The sequence below is a fragment of the Phascolarctos cinereus genome, unplaced genomic scaffold (assembly GCF_003287225.1).
Source record: "Phascolarctos cinereus isolate Bilbo 61053 unplaced genomic scaffold, phaCin_HiC Scaffold_4;HRSCAF=312, whole genome shotgun sequence".
NCBI classification, from domain to species: Eukaryota; Metazoa; Chordata; class Mammalia; order Diprotodontia; family Phascolarctidae; genus Phascolarctos; species Phascolarctos cinereus.
In genome coordinates, this window is record NW_027555847.1 from 239,487,428 (window position 1) to 239,507,735 (window position 20,308).

Genomic DNA, 20,308 nt, shown 5'->3' on the forward strand with positions numbered 1-20,308 from the left:
TAACATGGCATATAAAGCAAAGGAAAGTTAATATTGTCATAAGGTTAATTTCTGAACTTCATAGTTCTTTGTATTTAGCTTTCAGCATGTTTAATTTTACTTTGTTTCTGGTTAACATTATAAGTGCAAGTAATTCTGGGTAGACCTGTTTCTGGACAGAAATTCTACAGGGAAAATTTACCTATGAATGCTAAGGTACTATGATATGGACTAGTCATTTCTTTTATTATTTTCCAGGAAATTCAATTACCTTCCTTAAACTGAAATATTTTTAAAAAAGACACTGAGACATAATTTTTATGACTAGATTAAAAACTAGTGATTCAACATGCCAACATGTTATATAAAAGGCAGCAAACATTGTAATGAAGTTCATTTATACTCTAACTTTATATCACTTTTCTAGTTTATATACTTGGTTTTCTTTGTATCTTCTCAATATAGACATTTTTATTACGCTTTTCTTTGTCACTTTTACCAATAGCAATAATAAAAGTTTTTCCTCAATTATCTCCCTTAGTGGGGCATAACAGAATTAAAATACCTATTATGTATATGTAATTCAATAATAATAACAGTAATAACAACTAGCTGTTCCTATAGCATTTTATAGTTTGCAAAACATTTTATACATGTTTTCATTTGGTCCTCACAACAACCCTGTGAGGTAGTGTTATTATTATCTCCATTTTACAGATGAGAAAACTGAGGTTGAGAGATTTTAAGTACATGCCCAGAGTCTTCAAGCCAAGGGTTCTAAGATAACTATGCAACTCAGTTGCTGTTATAAGAGCAAAAGCAAGGTCAAGGCTTCTAGAATGTTAGAACGTTAAGATACATTTATTGCCAGACTCGAAGAATAGCAAAGGGGGAAAAAAACCCTTTGATAGGCAATAACCTATACTTTATCAAAACTACATCAATGAGATCACAAATTTATTGAAATTATGAACTTAAGTTGACTATTATTAATTTTTTTTTGTGAGACAATTGGGGGTAAGTGACTTGCTTAGGGTCACACAGCTAGTGTCAATGTCTGAGGTCGGATTTGTACGTAGGTCCTTCTGATTAAAGGGCTGGGGCTCTATCCACTGCGACACCTAGCTGCCCCCATTATTATTAATTTTTAAAACATGGAAATGTTTATTTTTTTTGCCTTTCTTTGAATCCCCAGAGCTTAGCACAATGTCTAACACATAGAAAACAATTAACAAATGCTTTTTGATTAATATTTAGTTGGTCTTGACATGGTTTTGTCATTAAATGCAGGTTTAAGAGATCTGTCAGCTTCTGGAGTGCCAATATATCCAGTTTTAAGAGATGGCTGAACAATCCCAGAAGAGCCCAGCAACAAAGAATAAAACCTGACACAATAACCCTATTGAGTAACTGAGGCTGCAGATATGAATAAACAAAAGACATCATCCAATATAAAGAAATAACATAGATTCAGAGACACCTAAGAGTAAAAAATGACTCCACAAGCCACCAGTGACACCACAAGTGCCCAGAAGAAAAAAGTGACTCCACAACAACTAGAGTAGACCCTCAGAGAAAAAAGTATAACTTGGCCACAAGGATCTCAGGGGAGAAATGACCTAAGAGTCCTTTTCTGTACTCTGGTACAAAGAATTGGAAGGGTTGATTAAATAAACTTAAAACAGAAGATGAGAAATCTTACCCAAGCAATGGAGTCCATAAAAATCAGAAAGCACAAAATGGAAATCAACGGTTCTGAGGCATGAATTAAAACAAAAATCAAAAGATTTGTAAAAATCAGAAAACGGAAGGCATCTACTACAGAAAAAAATGACACAGAAAACAGATTGAAGAGGTAATTTAAAAATCATCAGGCTTTCCAAAAACCATGACCAAAAAAAAAAGCTGGATGCCACATTTCAATAAATTCTATGTGAAAACTGCCAAATTCTATTAGAACAAGAATGCAAAGGATAATTAGAAAGAATCCACAGATCTTATCCTGAAACTTCATGAAAACTCCCCAAAATGTCACAGATAAAATCCAGGCCTCCAAGATAAAAGAAAAAATACCGTGAGCAGCTAGAAAGAATTCAGATATAACAAACACACAGTCAAGATCACACAAGAGTTGGAAGTTAATACTATGAAGAGGAGATATTGAAATACGATATTCCAAAAAGTAAAAGACAAAGGCCTGCAGGGGCTGTGGCAGAATTAGTAGAGAAGAGGTGTCACTGAGCAATGTTACAAAAGTATGAGTATGACTGTCTTCCAACTCTTCCTCAAACATTAATTGCTGCCATATTTTTTTTTCATCTTTGCTAGTTTGCATGGAATGAGATGAAACCTTAGAATTGTTTTATTTCGAATTTCTCATACTTTTTACAATTTTGAAGTATTTGTTCATGTGGTCATTTATAGTTTGGAAAATTCTTTATATCCTTTGACCATTTAACACACACACATATTTCCTAATATATTTTAGAGGACCTATAAGTGATATTTGATTTTTTTTAATCTATTTCTTTCCTAATTCCCTATTTTATGAAGTTCAGTTTTCCATATTTGTTGTTCAGTCATTTTTCAGTCATGTCTGACACTGGGGTTTTCTTGGCAAAGATGCTCGAGTGGTTTGCCAAGTCCTTCTCCAGCTCATTTTACAGATGAGGAACTGAAGCAAACAGGATTAAATGACCTGCCCAGGGTCACACAGCTAGTGAGTGTCTGAGGCCACATTTAAACTCATGAAGTTGAGTCTTCCTGACTCCAGGCCCAGCACTCCATCTGCTGTATCACCTACCTAGCTGCCCTTCCAAGATAGCACACTACTTTTTTTTTACCCCTGAAAATGGAAGTTTTTAAAATAATAAATTATGAAAAATAGGGTTTAGTAGGTACACAGATTTATATCTGTTGTAGGATTTCTAGATCGTTAGATTTCAAAGCAACATGCACATAATAATGTAAGTACAGCTCATAGTATCACCGGATCCTTGAGGGAATTTGTAAGTCATGAGTTTTTATGCCTGCATGAAAAATCTTTCATGATACTGGAAGATAAAACTGCAATTTTCTTTATTTGAAGTTTACACATGATGATTTGAAGTTTACACATGGAAAATTCAAAAGAAACTGTGGCTTTCATGTTTAGGGTCACTTCCATTGCAAAAAGGCTCAAAGGAGAAAAAGTATTCATTTTTCAAATGGTAGATTTAGTTTTGCTAAACAGGTGTCTAGTAAAAGCACACTAGTATTTTTTCCAACTTATTATTTTTAAAGGAATGTGGAGAGGAAAAAGAAGAAATCCCTTATACGCAATTATGTTTCAGTTCTTTAACAAACCAAAAAAGTTCAATTTACAAATGGGTCACTTGTTCCATGAGCCTGACAGAAAGGTTTTGTGAGCAATATTTTACATTCAGATGCTGAGGTAAGTAAAAGACAGGTTAAGGTATTATTCTCATTGATTGAAGCAGGTCATTGGGCAAAATTTGAGATTAAAATGAAGGCTGTAGATTTAAATAGAGTAGACATTAATTGCATTAAAGAACTGCCAACTAATAAGTTAAGTGGATTTAAAGTTCAGTTTTAGGGTTCACTTGAATATACTATCAGCACGTTAATTCCATTCTAACAAAATAAAGCAGTGGTACTGATACTCTGCTCAACTACCTATAACTCTTTAAGCATAAGTGCTGGATGTAAATATTGAGGATTTTATTTTACTAGTCAGTAGGCCCCAAGTTTCTTTTCTCTCAATTAAAAAAAAATGAGAGTGAATTCCTATGCTCCATTAATATTCTATTGTCAGTCAAATACTCATCACCAGAACAGTTCACATAGGATATTTGCTCCCATTTCAGGCAATATAATCTCACTCCTTAGAAATTCTTTTCCCACTTCGACAAAATAAAATGTTCTTTGTTTACTTATTATGTGACAGATTGTTCTCCTTTTTAAAATTTTTGTAACTCTAAACTTTAGGTTATTGTACTCTGAAACTTCACCAGTTTTTCCATGAATCAGCCTAGGTCAGCTCATTGGCACTTTCTTCAGGATTCTAACTCCTTATCAAGTGGTAGCCCTCCCGAACCAAGAGCCTATGGCAGCCTCTCTGAGGCTCAAAAGCCTCAACCACAGCAGACTCTCTACCTAGAAAGACTGGGCACATCCTTCTTTCTGCCTAATACTTTTGCACTGACCTTTCCCGGTAATTTCTATACTTTTGTGTTTGTACTCCCTATTGGATTTAGCCACACTTTTTCTGGTGAAACTGAATGTCTGCCTGTTTATGACACGAGAGATGGTAAACCAACCAGATACACTTATTTGAGAACTAGTCTTTTTTCTATTAAACCAATAAACTGTAGCTCCTGTGTTTCTATAATCCAGGCATCCTGAACAGTGACCAGGGAAAGTGATAGAAGGCTTGGCCAATTTGAGTATGCTAAATCCAAGGGCGGTCTCTCTGGGTAACCATTGTTAATAACCTTCTTCCTGCCTGAAGATCAATGAACCTGAGACACTGGCAACTGAGACCCCCAGTTATCTCTTTTGCCCTAATGCCCTCTACCTGCTGTGTTCCTGCTACCAAACATTTTGTTGTGGGCACTGAGCCTCCTCTTGCAAGAGTCAAAAAGTATCATAAAAAATTATTATATTATGTGTTGCTGGTCTAATTATTTTGTGAAACCCATCCTGTAAGTGATGCTAAGGACTGGGAGAAGTACCCCCCAAATCAGATTCTCTTGATTTAAAAGATAATAAAGTTTTATTTATGCCATCCTTTAATCTTCTACATCAATCTCTGAGATATTTTAAAGGGATTTACTAAGAAGGTACCAAAGATACACAATGATGGTGGTAGGTGGTTAAGCTAGACCGTAAAAGATGAAAATGCTAAAAGTCCATAGTTGAAAAAAGGTTTATACTGTTTATTCCTAGTATTCTAAAATCTATACAGGCAATTTACCATTCTACTTATTACATCTTCTTTAATTAAGACCTCAATATTAACTCAGTTTTATTACATAGCTATAAATTTGCTGGCCAGAGCTACCTTTTAGGATCTAGAACCTTCAGAAGTGTATTTTTTTATTCCACGTTATATAGCATATGGGTGTTTGGGTCTAAGCAAGGACCTTCCTCAATTACTGCTTTCCCATTGGGTCAGATGGTTTATATCTCACATTCAACCCACTAACCATACCTTAAGCAAATATATCTTTCAGCTCCCCAGTCACATATTAATAATTATTCCCTACTCTGTACTAGGTGGGTTTTAAATCCTTCAAAATCACCATGTCAATTTGAGAATAATGTTAAATTTAAGATAACTTGTGGGGTGTTTGGCAGGGGTGGAGAGTGAAAGAACCGAGTGGGAGAATTTTACAATGTGGAATGTAAATAAATTCATCTTTTTCTTTAGCATAATCAGGTCCTACTTAAAGTGCTTAAAAAGAAACAATCTACTTTTAAATTTGAATGAATATTATATATCTCAATCTCTGCAAATCTATATATTAAAATATAATCATAAGCCAGTGGAATTAATATCATAAAATGGCTATTATATGGATGTTTTATTCACTTTAGGATAAATGGTATCTCAAGATTAATGGAAGTGAGAAATGGTAGTAATGGAATACATATAACCTTTACGGTTATTTAAAGAAAAGCTTCAAAATTTACTTTTTTCTGAATTTACAAAACAGAAGAAACTTTTCCATAATACAGAAGAATAGAAAAAAAATATGATTGTACATGGAACTGCAAATCTATTATGCACAATTTGCTATTCCCTTTAAATATATAATAAAGTTAGCATGTAATGTTTTCCCCCTTTTTTGCCCTTCCTCCACCCTAGAGATGGCTATCATTAGACACACACACACACACACACACACACACACACACAAATGTAAAACTATTCTATCCATACTTCTATCTATCTGGAGGCAAATACCACCCTCCTTCATATGTCTTTTGTAGTTAATTTGGGTATTATGATAGTCAAAATGACTTAGTCACTCAAAGGTGTTCTTAGAACAATATTGCTTTAACTGTATACAATGTTCTCTTGGTTCTGCTCATTTCACTCTTCATTATTTCATGCAAGTCTTTCTATGTTTTTCTAAAATCAACCCACTCATCATTTCTAACAGCACAACAGTATTCCATCACAACCATATATCACAACTTGTTTACCCATTCCCTAACTGATGAGTATCCACACAATTTCCAGTTCTTTGCCATCACAAAGAGAGCTACTATAAATATTTTAGAACATATAGGTTCTTTTCTTTTCTCCCGAATCATCTTTGCAAACAGATGCAGCAGTGGTATTGCTGGGTCAATGGGTACAGGCAGTTTAATAACTCTTTGGGTATAATTCCAGATTGCTCTCCAATTGTTACAATTCATTGAGAATTGAAAAGAAATTCTTTATCTCTATGTTTAGGGATTCTTTTTATACTTTGTGACCTACATAAATCTGTGTTAAATCTAATGAGAATCAATAAAAATAAAAATTAAGAAATGACAAGTTTAAGAGTAGCAACATTTCAAATTTAACTTGAAAATAACTCAAGCTGGACCCTGGTTTAAGATATATAGAAAATAGAGCAATACATATCTCATTCATAGATCACTATATTCAAACTTAACCATTCATAATATAAAATTTGGAATCAAGAAAAAAAAAGTTTGTGAACAGCCAGATTTCCATAAAGTTCTTGTACAAAATTCTTGAACTTTCTTTGGGAAGGTGGGGGTAAGGTGGGATGGAGGGAAAAAGGCATTCCAAATCTGTGATTTAAAGAGCTAGAGAGTTTCTGGTAAGGAAATTCTACTAGTGCAGATCAAAGTCAAATTAACTAACATTAATTGACTACTATGTACCAGGAATATAAAGAAAGGGAAAAAATAAGACAAAAATAGTCCCTGAGCTCAAGGAGCTCATGCAAGAGACAACATGAAAACAGCTATGCACAAACAAGATATACAGAGGATAAATTGGACACAGTCTCAAAGGGATGGCACTAAGATTAAAAAGGACTGGGAAAGTCTTTTTGAGGAAGATTTGAAGGAAACCAGGCAGGGTAGGAGACAGGAATGAGAAGGGAAAGTGTTCCAGACATAGGGAAATAGATAGCGAAAACCTAGGAACTGGGAGATGGAGTGTCATGTGTGAGGAATAGCAAATAAGCTAGTGTCACTGGATCATATCATTAATGAAGGGGAATACGGTATAAGAAATCTGAAAAGATAAGGAGGAGGAAACTTGTGGAAGGTTTTAAAAGCCAAAAGTCAATTTTATATTTTTTCCTTGAGGAATTAGAAAGCCGCTGGACTTTACTGAATGGGGGGATGATATAGTCAGATATATGCTTTAAGAAGTGGAGGATGGATTGAAGTGGGAAGAGACTTGAGACAAGGAGCCCAACCAGGAGACTACTGCAGTAGTCCAGCAGTCAAGTGATAAAGGCCTACAGGACAGGACATGACAACTAATATGATAATGGGGTGGAGAGTTAGAGGAAAGACAGAGTCCAGGATAACACCTAAGTTTCAAACCTGGGAAGGTGGTGGTGTCCTCAATAATAAAAGGGAAATTAGAAAAAGGAGAATGTTTGGGGCAGGGAGGAAGATAATGAATTGTACATGTTGAGTTTAATATTGATTAGGGATATGACTGAAGAGCTGTGAGAATGAAGGTCAGCAGAGAGGTTAGGACTCAACAAATAGATCTCATACTCATTGCCATGGAAAAAATCACTGCAAACCTGGAGCTGATGAGATAACAAATTAAAATAGTATAAAAGGGAAATTAGAAGAGGGCCTAAGACAAAGCCTTGGGGGACCTCCAAGATTTCTGAAAATCCAGGAGACAGAAAAGAAACAATCAAATAGGTGGGAGGAGAATCAGGATAGAGCAGTGCCATAAAAACCTACAAAACAGACAGTAGTAAAGAGAAAAAGATCAACACTGTTGCAGAAAGGTCAAGAAGGAAAAGGATTGAGTTGGAATAAAGATTAGCAACATTTCTGAGATGTATAGTCTCAGTGTTGCCGGGGGCCAATAAGAGGTTAAGTGTCTTGCCAGTTACAGATTCAAGAGATGCTCAGATCTACTGCTTATACCCAGGTTTTCTATCCACTAAATCATGCTGTCTTTTTCATCTGTTTTACTTAAAGAAAATTCCTTCAATCTTTTTCCCAGTGCCTATTTACTCTTAATTCAGGTACAGTTCTAACAAGTTTGGTCATCTGATTTTTCCAGGCCACAAGCAGAAGGGAAGCAACAAATCAGACTAGAATTATGAGAGTGAAGAGGTTGCTGTAGAGACAGGGACAAGAAATGACAACAGCTAGTCTTCAAGCAACAGAGAGGTAAAACTAAGAGGATAAAAATAGAATTAAAAAAGTATGGGGTCTGGGGATAACTCAGTAAGGAATCAACCATCTTACAGAATTCAATAGCACCTAGGAACATAAGTGTTCTACAGCAAAGCACAGTGAAATCATGTTCACAATAATGACCATGAGCAATCCTTACAGGGATGTATATATTTTATAAAAACTTACATCTAAAATAATTAAAATAAAATGTAAAAATGATTTTTTTGATTAAGATAGAAAGCTTTGGTTAAGTTATCTGAAAAAACTAAGCTACGTAGTACAGCTCATTTCTTAGTTCAGCATGAATAAGGTATTACAGTACATGTAAATAGACCTCTGGCCTCCTATTTTATATACTTATGGGACCTTTGTTTTAGAGGAGCCCACTAATTTTGGAAGACCTCAAAACCCTCATTATTCCATGACTAATAGTAGCCTAACATTTTTTTTTGTGGTGGAAATATAAAAAACAGTTCAAGTTTCTCAGAAGTACCTACTTCAGGGGAAAAACAAAAACCTATACTATATTTTAAGGCCCAGAACTGAAGTTGCACTATTAGTAGTGGCAAGAGGGAATTCACTTCCACACAGCTGATTCCCATCCCTACCACCATCTAACCAAATAATGAATTCAGTAATAAAATAACCCAATCATTCCTACCTCAAAAAGAATTTTGATAACTGCACTGTGACCTGCCAAGTAGCATTTTGGTGCTGACTGCCTGGAACAATTTCTATAAAATGAGTGAAATTGGGGCAGCGAGGTGGTGCAGTGGATAGAGCACAGGCCCTGAAGTCAGGAGGACCTGAGTTCAAATCCAACCTCAGACCAAACACTTGACACTTACTAGCTGTGTGACCCTGGACAAGTCACTTAACACCAATTGCCTAAAAATTAAAAAAAAAAAGAGTGAAAGTAAATTGGCAAAGTGAGGAAACTGAGGTCTGGGATGAAAGTGATTTGCTCAAAGTCACATAGCTACTTAGAGGCAGAACTGTTTTTCCATAGGGGGACAATTGTCAAAAACAGTTTTAGTTACTTCATCAGATTTTACATTCTGTCAAAGAATCATGAAACAAACAATTTAGTTTTCCTAGATGAATGAAGTTTTTGCCTAAGTATGCTTCAGTTTAAAAACTATCTTTATTTAAAACACTCAGGTCTCCCATAGGGAATTAGGCACTTTCCTTTTCACACTCTTTATGTATAGAATGATGTGAACAATGAATATGACAAAAAGGTAGGAGAGAAAAAGGGGAAAGAGAAGAGGTATTTCCTTTCTCTATACTAATGCAAATTTAATTGGTTACATTCCATTTGCTTAATCAATAATCAATCACATCTGTCTGATCTGTATAGGAGATTTTTCATAAATGAACTCATATTTACTTTGTATGTTTAATGTTATATAAAGTATAATTGGCTTTTAAGAATGTTAGAGCTATGCTGTGGTTACAGTCCAAAAAGCCTACATTACCTTTAAAATCTGTTTTTCATTGAATATTTAAACCTCAAAAGGGGAAAAAAAATGACAAATGTACTAGTTTCTTGGTCACTTGTTTTAAAAAAAAATTTACAACAAACATGTAAATCACATGAACAAAGAACACTGTATGAAATGAAAGACTTCATAATGCAAATTCACCTTTTTGCAGATTTTTTCAAAGCTGATATCATCGTCAAGAGCAGATTTAGTTACTTCATCAGGCTTTACTTCCTGCAAAAGAATCATAAAACAAACAGCTTACTTTTCCTAGTTTAATCAAGTTTTTGCCATAAGTTGGCCTCAGTTTAAAAACTACCAGTATTTTAAAAACAAACAAAAACCCCTCCATACTCAAACCTCTATTTTTTGTGTGTGAAAAGACAAACCAGTATATAAATTATGAGGGTATTAATTCATATCACAATAGGATTCTTCACAATGCTAAGGAAAACACCTCTAAGATTCTTTAAACTTAGTTTTCTAGTACAGTGAAAATGATTTAATTTATAATGTTGTTGTAAGTCAAGGAACACCAACAGTTATCTACAGAATCAAAATTACAGATAATCCAAAGGAAAATGGAGAGATACTTGGTGGGTACACTGCAGATTATGAAAAATGGCTTGCGTTTAGAGTTACTGCAAAAGATATTACCAAGGAAAAGGAGGTGTTTCAGCGATTACCCATCAAATGTTAAAAATATTTAAGAAAAAGTGCCCTAGCCTACTGGTCACATACTCAATGGAGAATTTATGGAAAGACACAGACAAAAATCATATGTCATAAGAAGACATGGAAGAATGAGAATCTGTACAGGGCAAAAGAATAATCACTACAAGGACATTAGGGATCCAAGGAAACATGCAAGAAATAGATTTACAGAAATTTTATATACACGCAACTTTTGGTGAAGATTATCTTTGTCAATAAAAAGATACACTTCTAAAGAAAAGTTGAATTTACATGATTAGATATAAATATTTGTTCTGTTTGAAAAATGATCTACAAAAATTTTAACTGTTAAGGAATATTACCACACCTTTTTTTTCATGCCTCAAGATTACTTTTTAATATGTAATATTTAAGAAAAGATTCATGAAAAGATTGTGCATCATATTCTTATTAAATACTCTAGAATAAGTCTTCTGAAGCTTTTGGCTCTATTATATAAATATGAAAAGATCCTATGTGTGTCAAGAAATCAACAATGAGCTACAAAATAAATTGTAGAACTATGGAGAGAAAGCGAGCAAGAGGGAGAGAGAAAGCGAGAGCACACAGTACAATACAGCAAAATTTTTTTGGGGGGGGGATGAGAATTTCTCTACATAAAGTTGAATTTGTGTGAAGTAAGGACTATCTGTAGTTCCTTTCTGTCTTTTAGATGCACAGTGGAAGCACCATAAAGCCCTTCCTGATTCAACCAAACGCTACTGCCTTCCTTCCAAAAATTCCTAGTATTTAACTATTTCGTATTTTTTGTGTGTATGTATACACATACATATATACATATATATATATTATATAAGCTATACTTATGTATTTATGATTGTTTCATTCTTTGTACTTATATATTCATACATAGCACCTAGCATAGTGGCTGGAATATAGGAAGTGCTTAATAAATATTTTTTGATAAATATTTGTTTTCCAAGGTTACAAATAGCATAGCTGGGATAAAATCAGATTCCACATACCCAAATCTAGTTTTCCCCATCATATCATGCTGCTTCTTTCATAGAGAAAATTGAAGCTTAAAGGAGTGCAATGACTTATCCAAAGCATCCCCCCCCACACACACACATGCATGCACACACATACTCCCTCCCTGTATATGTATGTGTATGTGCATATTTGCAAACCTAGTTTATAGTAGTTAGGTCCAAAAGCCACAGTCCTAGGCAAGTGTTCCTACTGCTAACTCATGCTGAGAGTTCATTGATTAAAAAAATTTTCTTCATATCTAGGCTACATGTTCTTTTCCTTTCTATATTGTGTCTGTATTTCCTTGCATAACTGAATTCAATTTAGCTCAAGACATGACACTATGCTAAAATTTTTTTTACTTTGGTAAACTTTAAAAAGATTAAAAGAAATCCATATTAAAGGCAAAGATAAACTTTTTAATGTGCACCTTCAGAAGCTGAAAATTTTAAGATTAAATTAAAATTTTTAAAAGTTAAAATCAGGAAAAAAAAGTTAAAATTAGAGAATTTTAGAGTTGGCAAAGGCTACGTATCATCTACTCCAACCCCCTCATTTTATAAATGAGGAATGGAATCCTGGAGAAATGAAGGATTTATATAAAACCCCATAGTTAGTAGTATACCCAAGACTCTTAGAATCCAGATCTTGACTCATAGTTCACTGTTGTTTTCCTAACATACCATATTGTGAATGCCAACTGATAATTACTATAGTACTGAACTCCTTTTAATTCAGTCATGCCCCTTTATTAAATAAGCAGATTCAGAAAGAATGATCCTGTCCCTCAACTAAGGTATAATTCATTTGTCTGTTGAAAAACTACACTGATAGCATAAAGGAGCCAAATAAGCAATGGACCTGAAGTCAGGAAATTTGGATTTGAAATCAGGTTCTGCCAGGAGACCCAATATCCTTTTAGGTTTCTGTTTCCTCAAAAGCAAAACAAGGGGGTTGGTCTCAATGTTCTGTATAAAACTTCTAACATTCCATAATTCTACAAATATAAATGTATCTAATTCCCTAAGGGTCTCTGTTTCGACTTCCTCAAATCATCAAGTATTAAACAGTCTAAACACTGACTCTGCATCAGGATCAAAAATTCGTTATGATGGAAAGCTCTAATATGTCATTTTTCAAGGAGGGCATTGAAAACTAATTGGCAGTTTAGATTCTGAGAGTATACAAGTAGTATACAAGTATACAATTCTTGTTATTTAGTGAAATAATCCAAACAGCCCATATGAAGTGGTTTTGTGCTTTCTAAACTATAACAGGGATTAGATTCATTCTAAGTGGTCTAGCCATATGTTCCAAGGAATCATAAGGGGCCAAGAAAAATCTGGTTGCTTGGAATTTTCTTGGCTTAAATGGCTGGAAAAGACATGAGAAATAGATTTCCCTGAAATGAAGAATCTGAAGTAGCAGTAACTCAGGAGATAGCTATTGTGATCCAAAACTTTGTGATATATTCTGTACCCGGGAATCTCATTATGGTTTTTCTTCAGTAAGAGCAAAAATTCCATTTCTAAAAAACTGGTCTACCAGATGGGACTTCAATAAAGTTGTTTTCTCACAAAAATGCCAAAGGATTTTCCAAATAAAAGATTATATGATTTCTTGAACCAATTTTTAAAATAGTTTATAATTTTATATTTTATAGTATAAATTTCACAAATTTAAGGTTGGGATTTAAATTTAAATTTTGCATTTGAATATAAAAATAGTGATATAAATGACTAAAGACTTAACATTCACATAAGATTAAAGACTGTTGCACATAAGGGTTTTTCTTTTTTTAACCATTTACTGGATTTGAAACTCAGATAAGTAAGAGTTCTATCATAATAAGGCAAAGTAACTTCACACTTGAATCACACATGTGGTGTTACATCATTCATGCATCAAAAACCATAATGAAATTTAAATTTATGTTGTATCAATATATCTTTAATATCTACTAACGTCCTGTTCTGATGAACCCAGGAAGAACTGCATACCTGATCCTGAAGGATCAGCCTAGGCAAACTAAGACAGGAGCTCCTCACTTTTTAGACACAGCAATTCTAATTATAATTAAGCCATAGATGGGTTGCTCCCTCTGAAGTATTCCTACATTACTCACTGTGTAGCTGTTATTATGTATACCTCCTGACTTATAATATGAATTAAAGCAATAAAGATTTTGCTCTCTTCCTACAGGACACTCGAATTGTGTCAAAGGTTAATATCTAGAATGTCAATATCCACCAACCAGCATATTGCAATGAGCAAAGTAGATACTTAAAGCTTGATTGTTGAGTAAATCACTGAAATGAAATACCATTTACAATGTGAGCCTTTCAATCCCCTGGAATAAAGTTTTGATTACTTTATGGTTAAATATTTTAATAAATAAAACCTGAATATTTCATAAACATATTGAATGAAATTAACGTTTCAGATGAATAAGGTGACAGAAAAGGTTGATGGTATTTTTTCAAATACAGGAGTTTTCTTTCTAAAAATGACATTTAATCAGGTAGTTCTATGACACTAATCTTTTATACACAAATTGTAGGCTCAAAACACTTTATCACTTTAAGAATTACAAAGAAATTAAGCCTCTTAATCTCTACTGAGTTTTTTTAATTGATACATAAATTTCATTCATAAAGTTCTCTTTCTTGCAAACAATTCTACTATTTTCTCATTCAAATGAAAGTGGGCAAGCAAGAAAGCAGTGGCAAATTCTGAAAGCAGAATTCTTTTTTAAAAATTTATTTCATTTTTAATTTATGGGATAAAATAAGCATTTCTATAACAGTATAATAAAAAAAGACGAATGCACACGAAACTGCAAATCTATTAAGTACAATTTGCTACTTCTTTTAAACATATAATAAAGTAGATGGTGAAGTAAAGGCAGGGACTTACCTGAGCTCTCCTCCAAAACCCTACAAATACCTTTAAAAAATAACTCTAAACAAATTCTAGAGTAGCAGAACCCATAAAAAGATGGAGTGAAACAAATTTCCAGCCCAAGACAACTTACAAGGTCAACAGGAAAGGTCTGTTGCATCAGGCTGAGAGAGGAGTGCAGTCTAGTGCAGACTAGGCCCCAGCACGCAGGAGCAGACCTCAGGGCTACTGAATTACTGGCAGCAGTAGCAGTGGGGGTTTCTGGACCTCTAAGTTCACAGGCACCAGGAACAACTCAGAAGATCAACAGGAAGGGTTTGTTGCACCTGGGTGGGAGTGCAGCGCAATTCAGTGCAGGCCCCACCAGCAAAGCCTAGCCCCAGCAGGCCAGGAGCAGGCCTTGAAAGTGACTGAATCAGCAGTGTCAGTGGCAGGAGCTGCTTCTGAGGCTCCTAGCACTCAGACAGTAAAGAGGGGTAGAACTGGTCAGAAGGATATTATAGGGATCTCTTTGTTAGCATTGGGGCAGGACTCTGTTGCTTTGCCCATACTGGGATTCGGGTCCCAGTCCTCCATGGCAATGCCAGGGCAAGGAGGAGCACTAGCATAGCAGAACTTGTGGCAAAGGTGGAGGGGAACCCTCCCAGAGTTCCAGGGCAGAAAAGAGTGCTTATGGTCACTCACAGCTGAGAGCACAGGCCAGGAGAGTAGAAAACACCTCTCCTTAGATCATACCAACTTGGAAGAACTGAAAAACTTACAGATCCCTAGAAGTATCTATGAAAACAGCTGCACAAAACCCCTGAGGCTTGAGACAGTACACCCTCCACCCTGGGAGCAGAGCCCTACTTTAACAAATAATTAAAAGTCAAGTAATAAGCTAGAAAAATGAGCAAAAAATGGGGAAAAAAACCATCACTAAAGAAAGTTATTATGGTGACAAGGAAGATCAAAACACACTCACAAGAAGACAGCAAAGTCAATGCTCCTATACTCAAAGCCTCCAAGAAAAATATGAATTGGTCTCAGGCCATGGAAAAGCTCAAAAAGGATTTTAAAAATCAAGTAAGAGAGGTAGAGGAAAAATTGGGAAGAGAAATGAGAATGATGCAAGAAAATCATGAAAAACAAGCCAATAGCTTGGTGGAGACATGAAAAAATACCGAAGAAAATAACATCTTAAAAAACAGACTAGGCCAAATGGTAAAAGAGGTCCAAAAAGCCAATGAAGAAAAGAAAATAATTCCTTAAAAATTAGAATGGAGCAAAAAAAAAGAAAAAGACAATATGAAATATCTGATTGGAAAAACAACTGATCTGGAAAATAGATCCAGGAGAGATAATTTACAAATTACTGGACAATCTGTAAACTATGATCAAAAATAGACTAGACATCATCTTTCAAGAAATTATCAGGGAAAACTGTCCAGATATTCTAGAACCAGAGGGTAAAACAGAAATTGAAAGAATCCACCGATCACTTCACGAACAAGACCCAAAAACCAAAAGAAAAGCTGCCAGGAATATTATAGTCAAATTCCAAAGTTCCAATGTCAAGGAGAAAACATGCAAGCATCCAGAAAGAAACAATTCAAGTATTGTGGAGCCACAGTCAGGACAACACAAGATTTAGCAGCTTCTACATTAAAGGATCACAAGGCTTGGAATATGCTATTCTGAAGGAAATGGAGCTAGGATTACAACCAAGAATAACATGCCCAGCAAAACTGAGTATAATCTTCCAGGGGAAAAAATGATCATTCAGTAAGACAGAGGACTATCAAGCATTCTTGATGAAAAGGCTAAAGCTGAATAGAAAATCTGAATTTCAAATACAAGACTCAAAAGAAGTATAAAAAGGTAAACAGGAAAGGGAAATCATAAGGGACTTAAAAAGGTTTAACTGTTTACATCCCTACAATGGAAGATGCTATTTGTAACTTGTAAGACCTTTCTCATTATTAGGGCAGTTAGAAAGAGTATATACAGAGCGCACAGGTGTGAGTTGAATATGAAGGACTGATATCTAAAAAACAAAATTAAGGGGTTTAGAGGAATGTATTGAGAGAAAAAGTAAGGGAGAAGTAGAATAGGATAAATTATCTCACATAGAAAAGGCAAGAAAAATTTTTTATAGTGGAAGGGAAAAGGGAGTGAGTGAACCTTATTCTCATCAGAATTGGCTCAAAGAAGAAATAAGATACACAGACAATGAGGTACAGAAATCTATCTTAACCCTACAGGAAAGTAGAATGGGAAGGGGATAAGAAAAAGGGGGAAGGGTGATACAAGTGAGGGCAGATTGGGGGAAGGGGTAGTCAGACGCAAAACACTTTTGAGTAGGCACAGGGTGAAAGGAGAAAGAACAGAATAAATGGGTGTAAGAGAAATAGGATGGAGGGAAATACAGTTAGCAATGGTAACTGTGAAAAAAAAAAGCAAGTTTCTCTGATAAAGGCCTTATTTCTCTAACGTATAGAGAACTGTGTCAAATTTATAAAAATAAGAGCCATTACCCAATTGATAAATGATCAAAAGACATAATCAGTTTTCAGATGAAGTAATTAAAGCTATCTGCAGCCATATGAAAAGATTTTCTAATTTACTATTGATTGGAGAAATGCAAATTAAAACAATTCTGAGGTACTACCTCATACCTATTAGATTGGCTAATAGGAAAGAAAAGGTAAATGACAAATATTGGAAGGGGTGTGGGAAAAATGAGACATTAATGTACTGTTGTTGGAGTTGAGAACTGATTAAGCCATTCTATAGAGCAATTTGGACTATGCCCAAAGGGTTATAAAACCATGCATACCCTTTGACCTAGCAATACCACTACTAGGTCTGTAACCCAAAAGAGATTAAAAAAACAAAAAGGAAAATGACCGATATGTACAAAAATATTTGTAGCAGTTCTTTTCTGGGGGTAAAGAATTAGAAAATGAGGGGATGCCCATCAATTGGGGAATGGCTGAATAAGTTGTGGTATGTGACTGTGATGGAAAACTATTGTACTATAACAAATGATGAACAGGATATTTCTCAGAAAAACCTGGAAAGACTTGCATGGATTGATGAAAAGTGAAAAGTACTGAGTACAAAGTAATAGCAAAATCGTAAGATGATCAGCTATGAATGACTTAGCTGTTTCAACAACACAATGATCCATGACAACTCTGAAGGATTTAGTATGAAAATGCTATTCAGTCCCACAGAAAGAACTGATGGTGTCTGAATACAGATTGAAGTATACTTTTTTTTAAACGTTATTTTTCATTTTTGTGTGTGTGTGTGTATGTTTTCTTTCACAATGTGACTACTATGGATATGTTTCACATGACTACACATACATAACCTATATAGAATTGCTTTCCTTCTCAATGAGGGAGTGGAGTGGGTAGGGAAGAAGGGAGAGAATTTGGAACTCAAAGTTTTAAAATGAATATTAAAAATAGTTTTTACACATAACTGGGGAAAAATTAAATACTAAATAAATACAAAAAAGGAAAAATTGAAAAGAAATTGATACAATTAAAATACACATAATAAAGTTATGTAAATTTCCTCTTTCTCCCCATTTTCAATCTCTCCCCCCATGGTTACCATTAGACAGACACACAGACACACACACACACGCACACAAAGTGTGTAAAATTATTCTATACATACTTGTATTGATCAGTTCTTTCTCTGAATGCAGAGTGGTCTTTCTTCATATGTCCTAGTTAATTTGAGTACTTATAATAGTCAAAATACTGCCGTTACTTTGCAAATGATACATTTCACTTTGCATAAGCCCATGCAAAAGAAATGAAAGTTAATTGTAACTCATGTGCTGATATTTGTTGCTACAAAGAACAAGACAAAGCCCTCCTGATTATTTAATGACTCTAATGCAAAGGTGAGAACAGGAGTAAATGATGAAGAATATACTAGAAAATATGGCCTAGGGAAAAGAAATGCAACAGTTCAAAGGCTTAGCTCATAAACTACCAAGATGGCAGAGTAAGCAGTAAGTCTCTCTTACCCTCCCTCATGAACCTCGAATTTGCCCCACGAAAAATCCTGGAACCAAGGAGCCAGTAGAATGATGGAGTGCAGCAGTCTTTTAGCTCGGGAGGCTAGGGGGATTAACAGGATAGGTCCCTCTTGCTGTGGCTGAAGGGGACCAGTTTAGGATGAAAGGCATCCCAGTAAGCCAGCAGCAAGCCTGACCTCAACAAACCAGTGGGAGATTCTGGGCCCAAGGGAGGTGGAGGGAGAAAGCACCAACACCAGGATCCCTCGCATGCTTTGGTCCAGCCAAAGGACCTGGCAGACAACAGTGCAGAAAACCACTAATTGTGCAGCAGACAGGCATCTACTAGCGGCTGAGCCTATCCATGCTTTAGCACAGCCCTAGGTGAGGAGGTCTAGTGACCAGACCATCCTTACCCCCAAATCCCACCCCACGAGCTTCAGTGTAAGCCCGGAGAAATGCAGAAAAACCCCACCTGGCCTAGGTACATACCAGCCACCACCAGTTCCAGCTCAGCATCAGGTAAGCTACCAGAATCCTACAGGCTCCAGCTGCCAGGTACCTGAGGCCCCAGCATACCATGCCAAGAACCAGGCCATTAGCCCCTAACACAATAATCGAGGGACAGTGCTCCCTGTGCCCCAGAAGCAGAGATCAACTCTAAAAGCCAGGAAAAAGGCAAATACCATGAGCAAAAAGCAACAAAGAAAAACACTAACCATGGTGAGTAATTATGGTGACAGGGAAGATCAAAACACAAATTCAGGAGAGGACAACATTGTCAATCTACCCACCTCCAAAACCTCAAAGGGGAATATATGAATTTGTCTCAAGCCCAAAAAGCCTTCTTGGAAGAACACAACAAGAATTAAGAAAGGTAGAAGAAAAACTGAACAATTCCTTTGAAAATACAATTGACAAAATGGAAAAAAAAAAGTACACTGAAGAAAACAACTTCTTAAAAAGTAGAATTGGCAAAATGGAAAAGGAGGTATAAAAGCTAACTGAAGAAAATAATTCATTAAAAATTAGAATTGGGCAGATGGAAGCTAATGACTCTATGAGACATCAAGAATCAATCAAACAAAATCAAAAGAATGAAAAAATAGAAAATGTAAAATGTCTCACTGGAAAAATAACTGACCTGGAAAACAGATAGAGGAGAGATAATTTAAAAATTATTAGTCTACCTGAAAGCCATGATCAAAAAAGGAGCCTGGGAGAGTGGAGCCAAGACGGGAGAGCAGAAGCAGTAACTTGCTTGAGCTTTCCCCCAAACCCCTCCAAATAGCTGTAAAAAATGGCTCTAAACAAATTCTAAAGCAGCAGAACCCACAAAAAGACAGAGTGAAACAAATTTACAGTAATATCATTATTAAACATATATGAACCATGTGGTATAGCAATCCTTAGAGTAGAAATTAAGGGAGTTACAGGAAGAAATAGAAAGCAAAACCATACTAGTAGGGGACCTCAACCTCCCCATCTCTGAACTAGATAAATCAAACCACAAAATTAACAAGAAAGAAGTTAAGGAAGTGAATAGAATTTTAGAGAAATTGGATATGGTAGACTTCTGGAGAAAGCTGAATGGGGATAGAAAGAAATATACCTTTGTCTCAGCTATACATAATACTTACACAAAAACAGACCATGTACTAGGGCATAAAAACCTCACAATCCAACGTAGAAAGGCAGAAATATTAAAAGCATTTTTTTTTCAGATCATGATGCAATAAAAAATTTCATGTAATAAATGGCCATGGAAAGACAGAATAACAATTAATTGGAAACTAAATAATGTAATACTAAA

General features: G+C 35.3%; 1 protein-coding gene across 1 annotated transcript in view; it reads right to left on the reverse strand.

The window, feature by feature from the left end:
- Window positions 1-20,308, reverse strand: part of SRFBP1 (serum response factor binding protein 1) — a 112,790-nt gene that overhangs the window by 26,226 nt on the left and 66,256 nt on the right. The window contains exon 4 of the mRNA XM_021009512.2: window positions 10,029-10,100. Coding sequence (XP_020865171.1) covers window positions 10,029-10,100 — 72 coding nt within the window. The remainder of the gene's footprint in view (window positions 1-10,028; window positions 10,101-20,308) is intronic.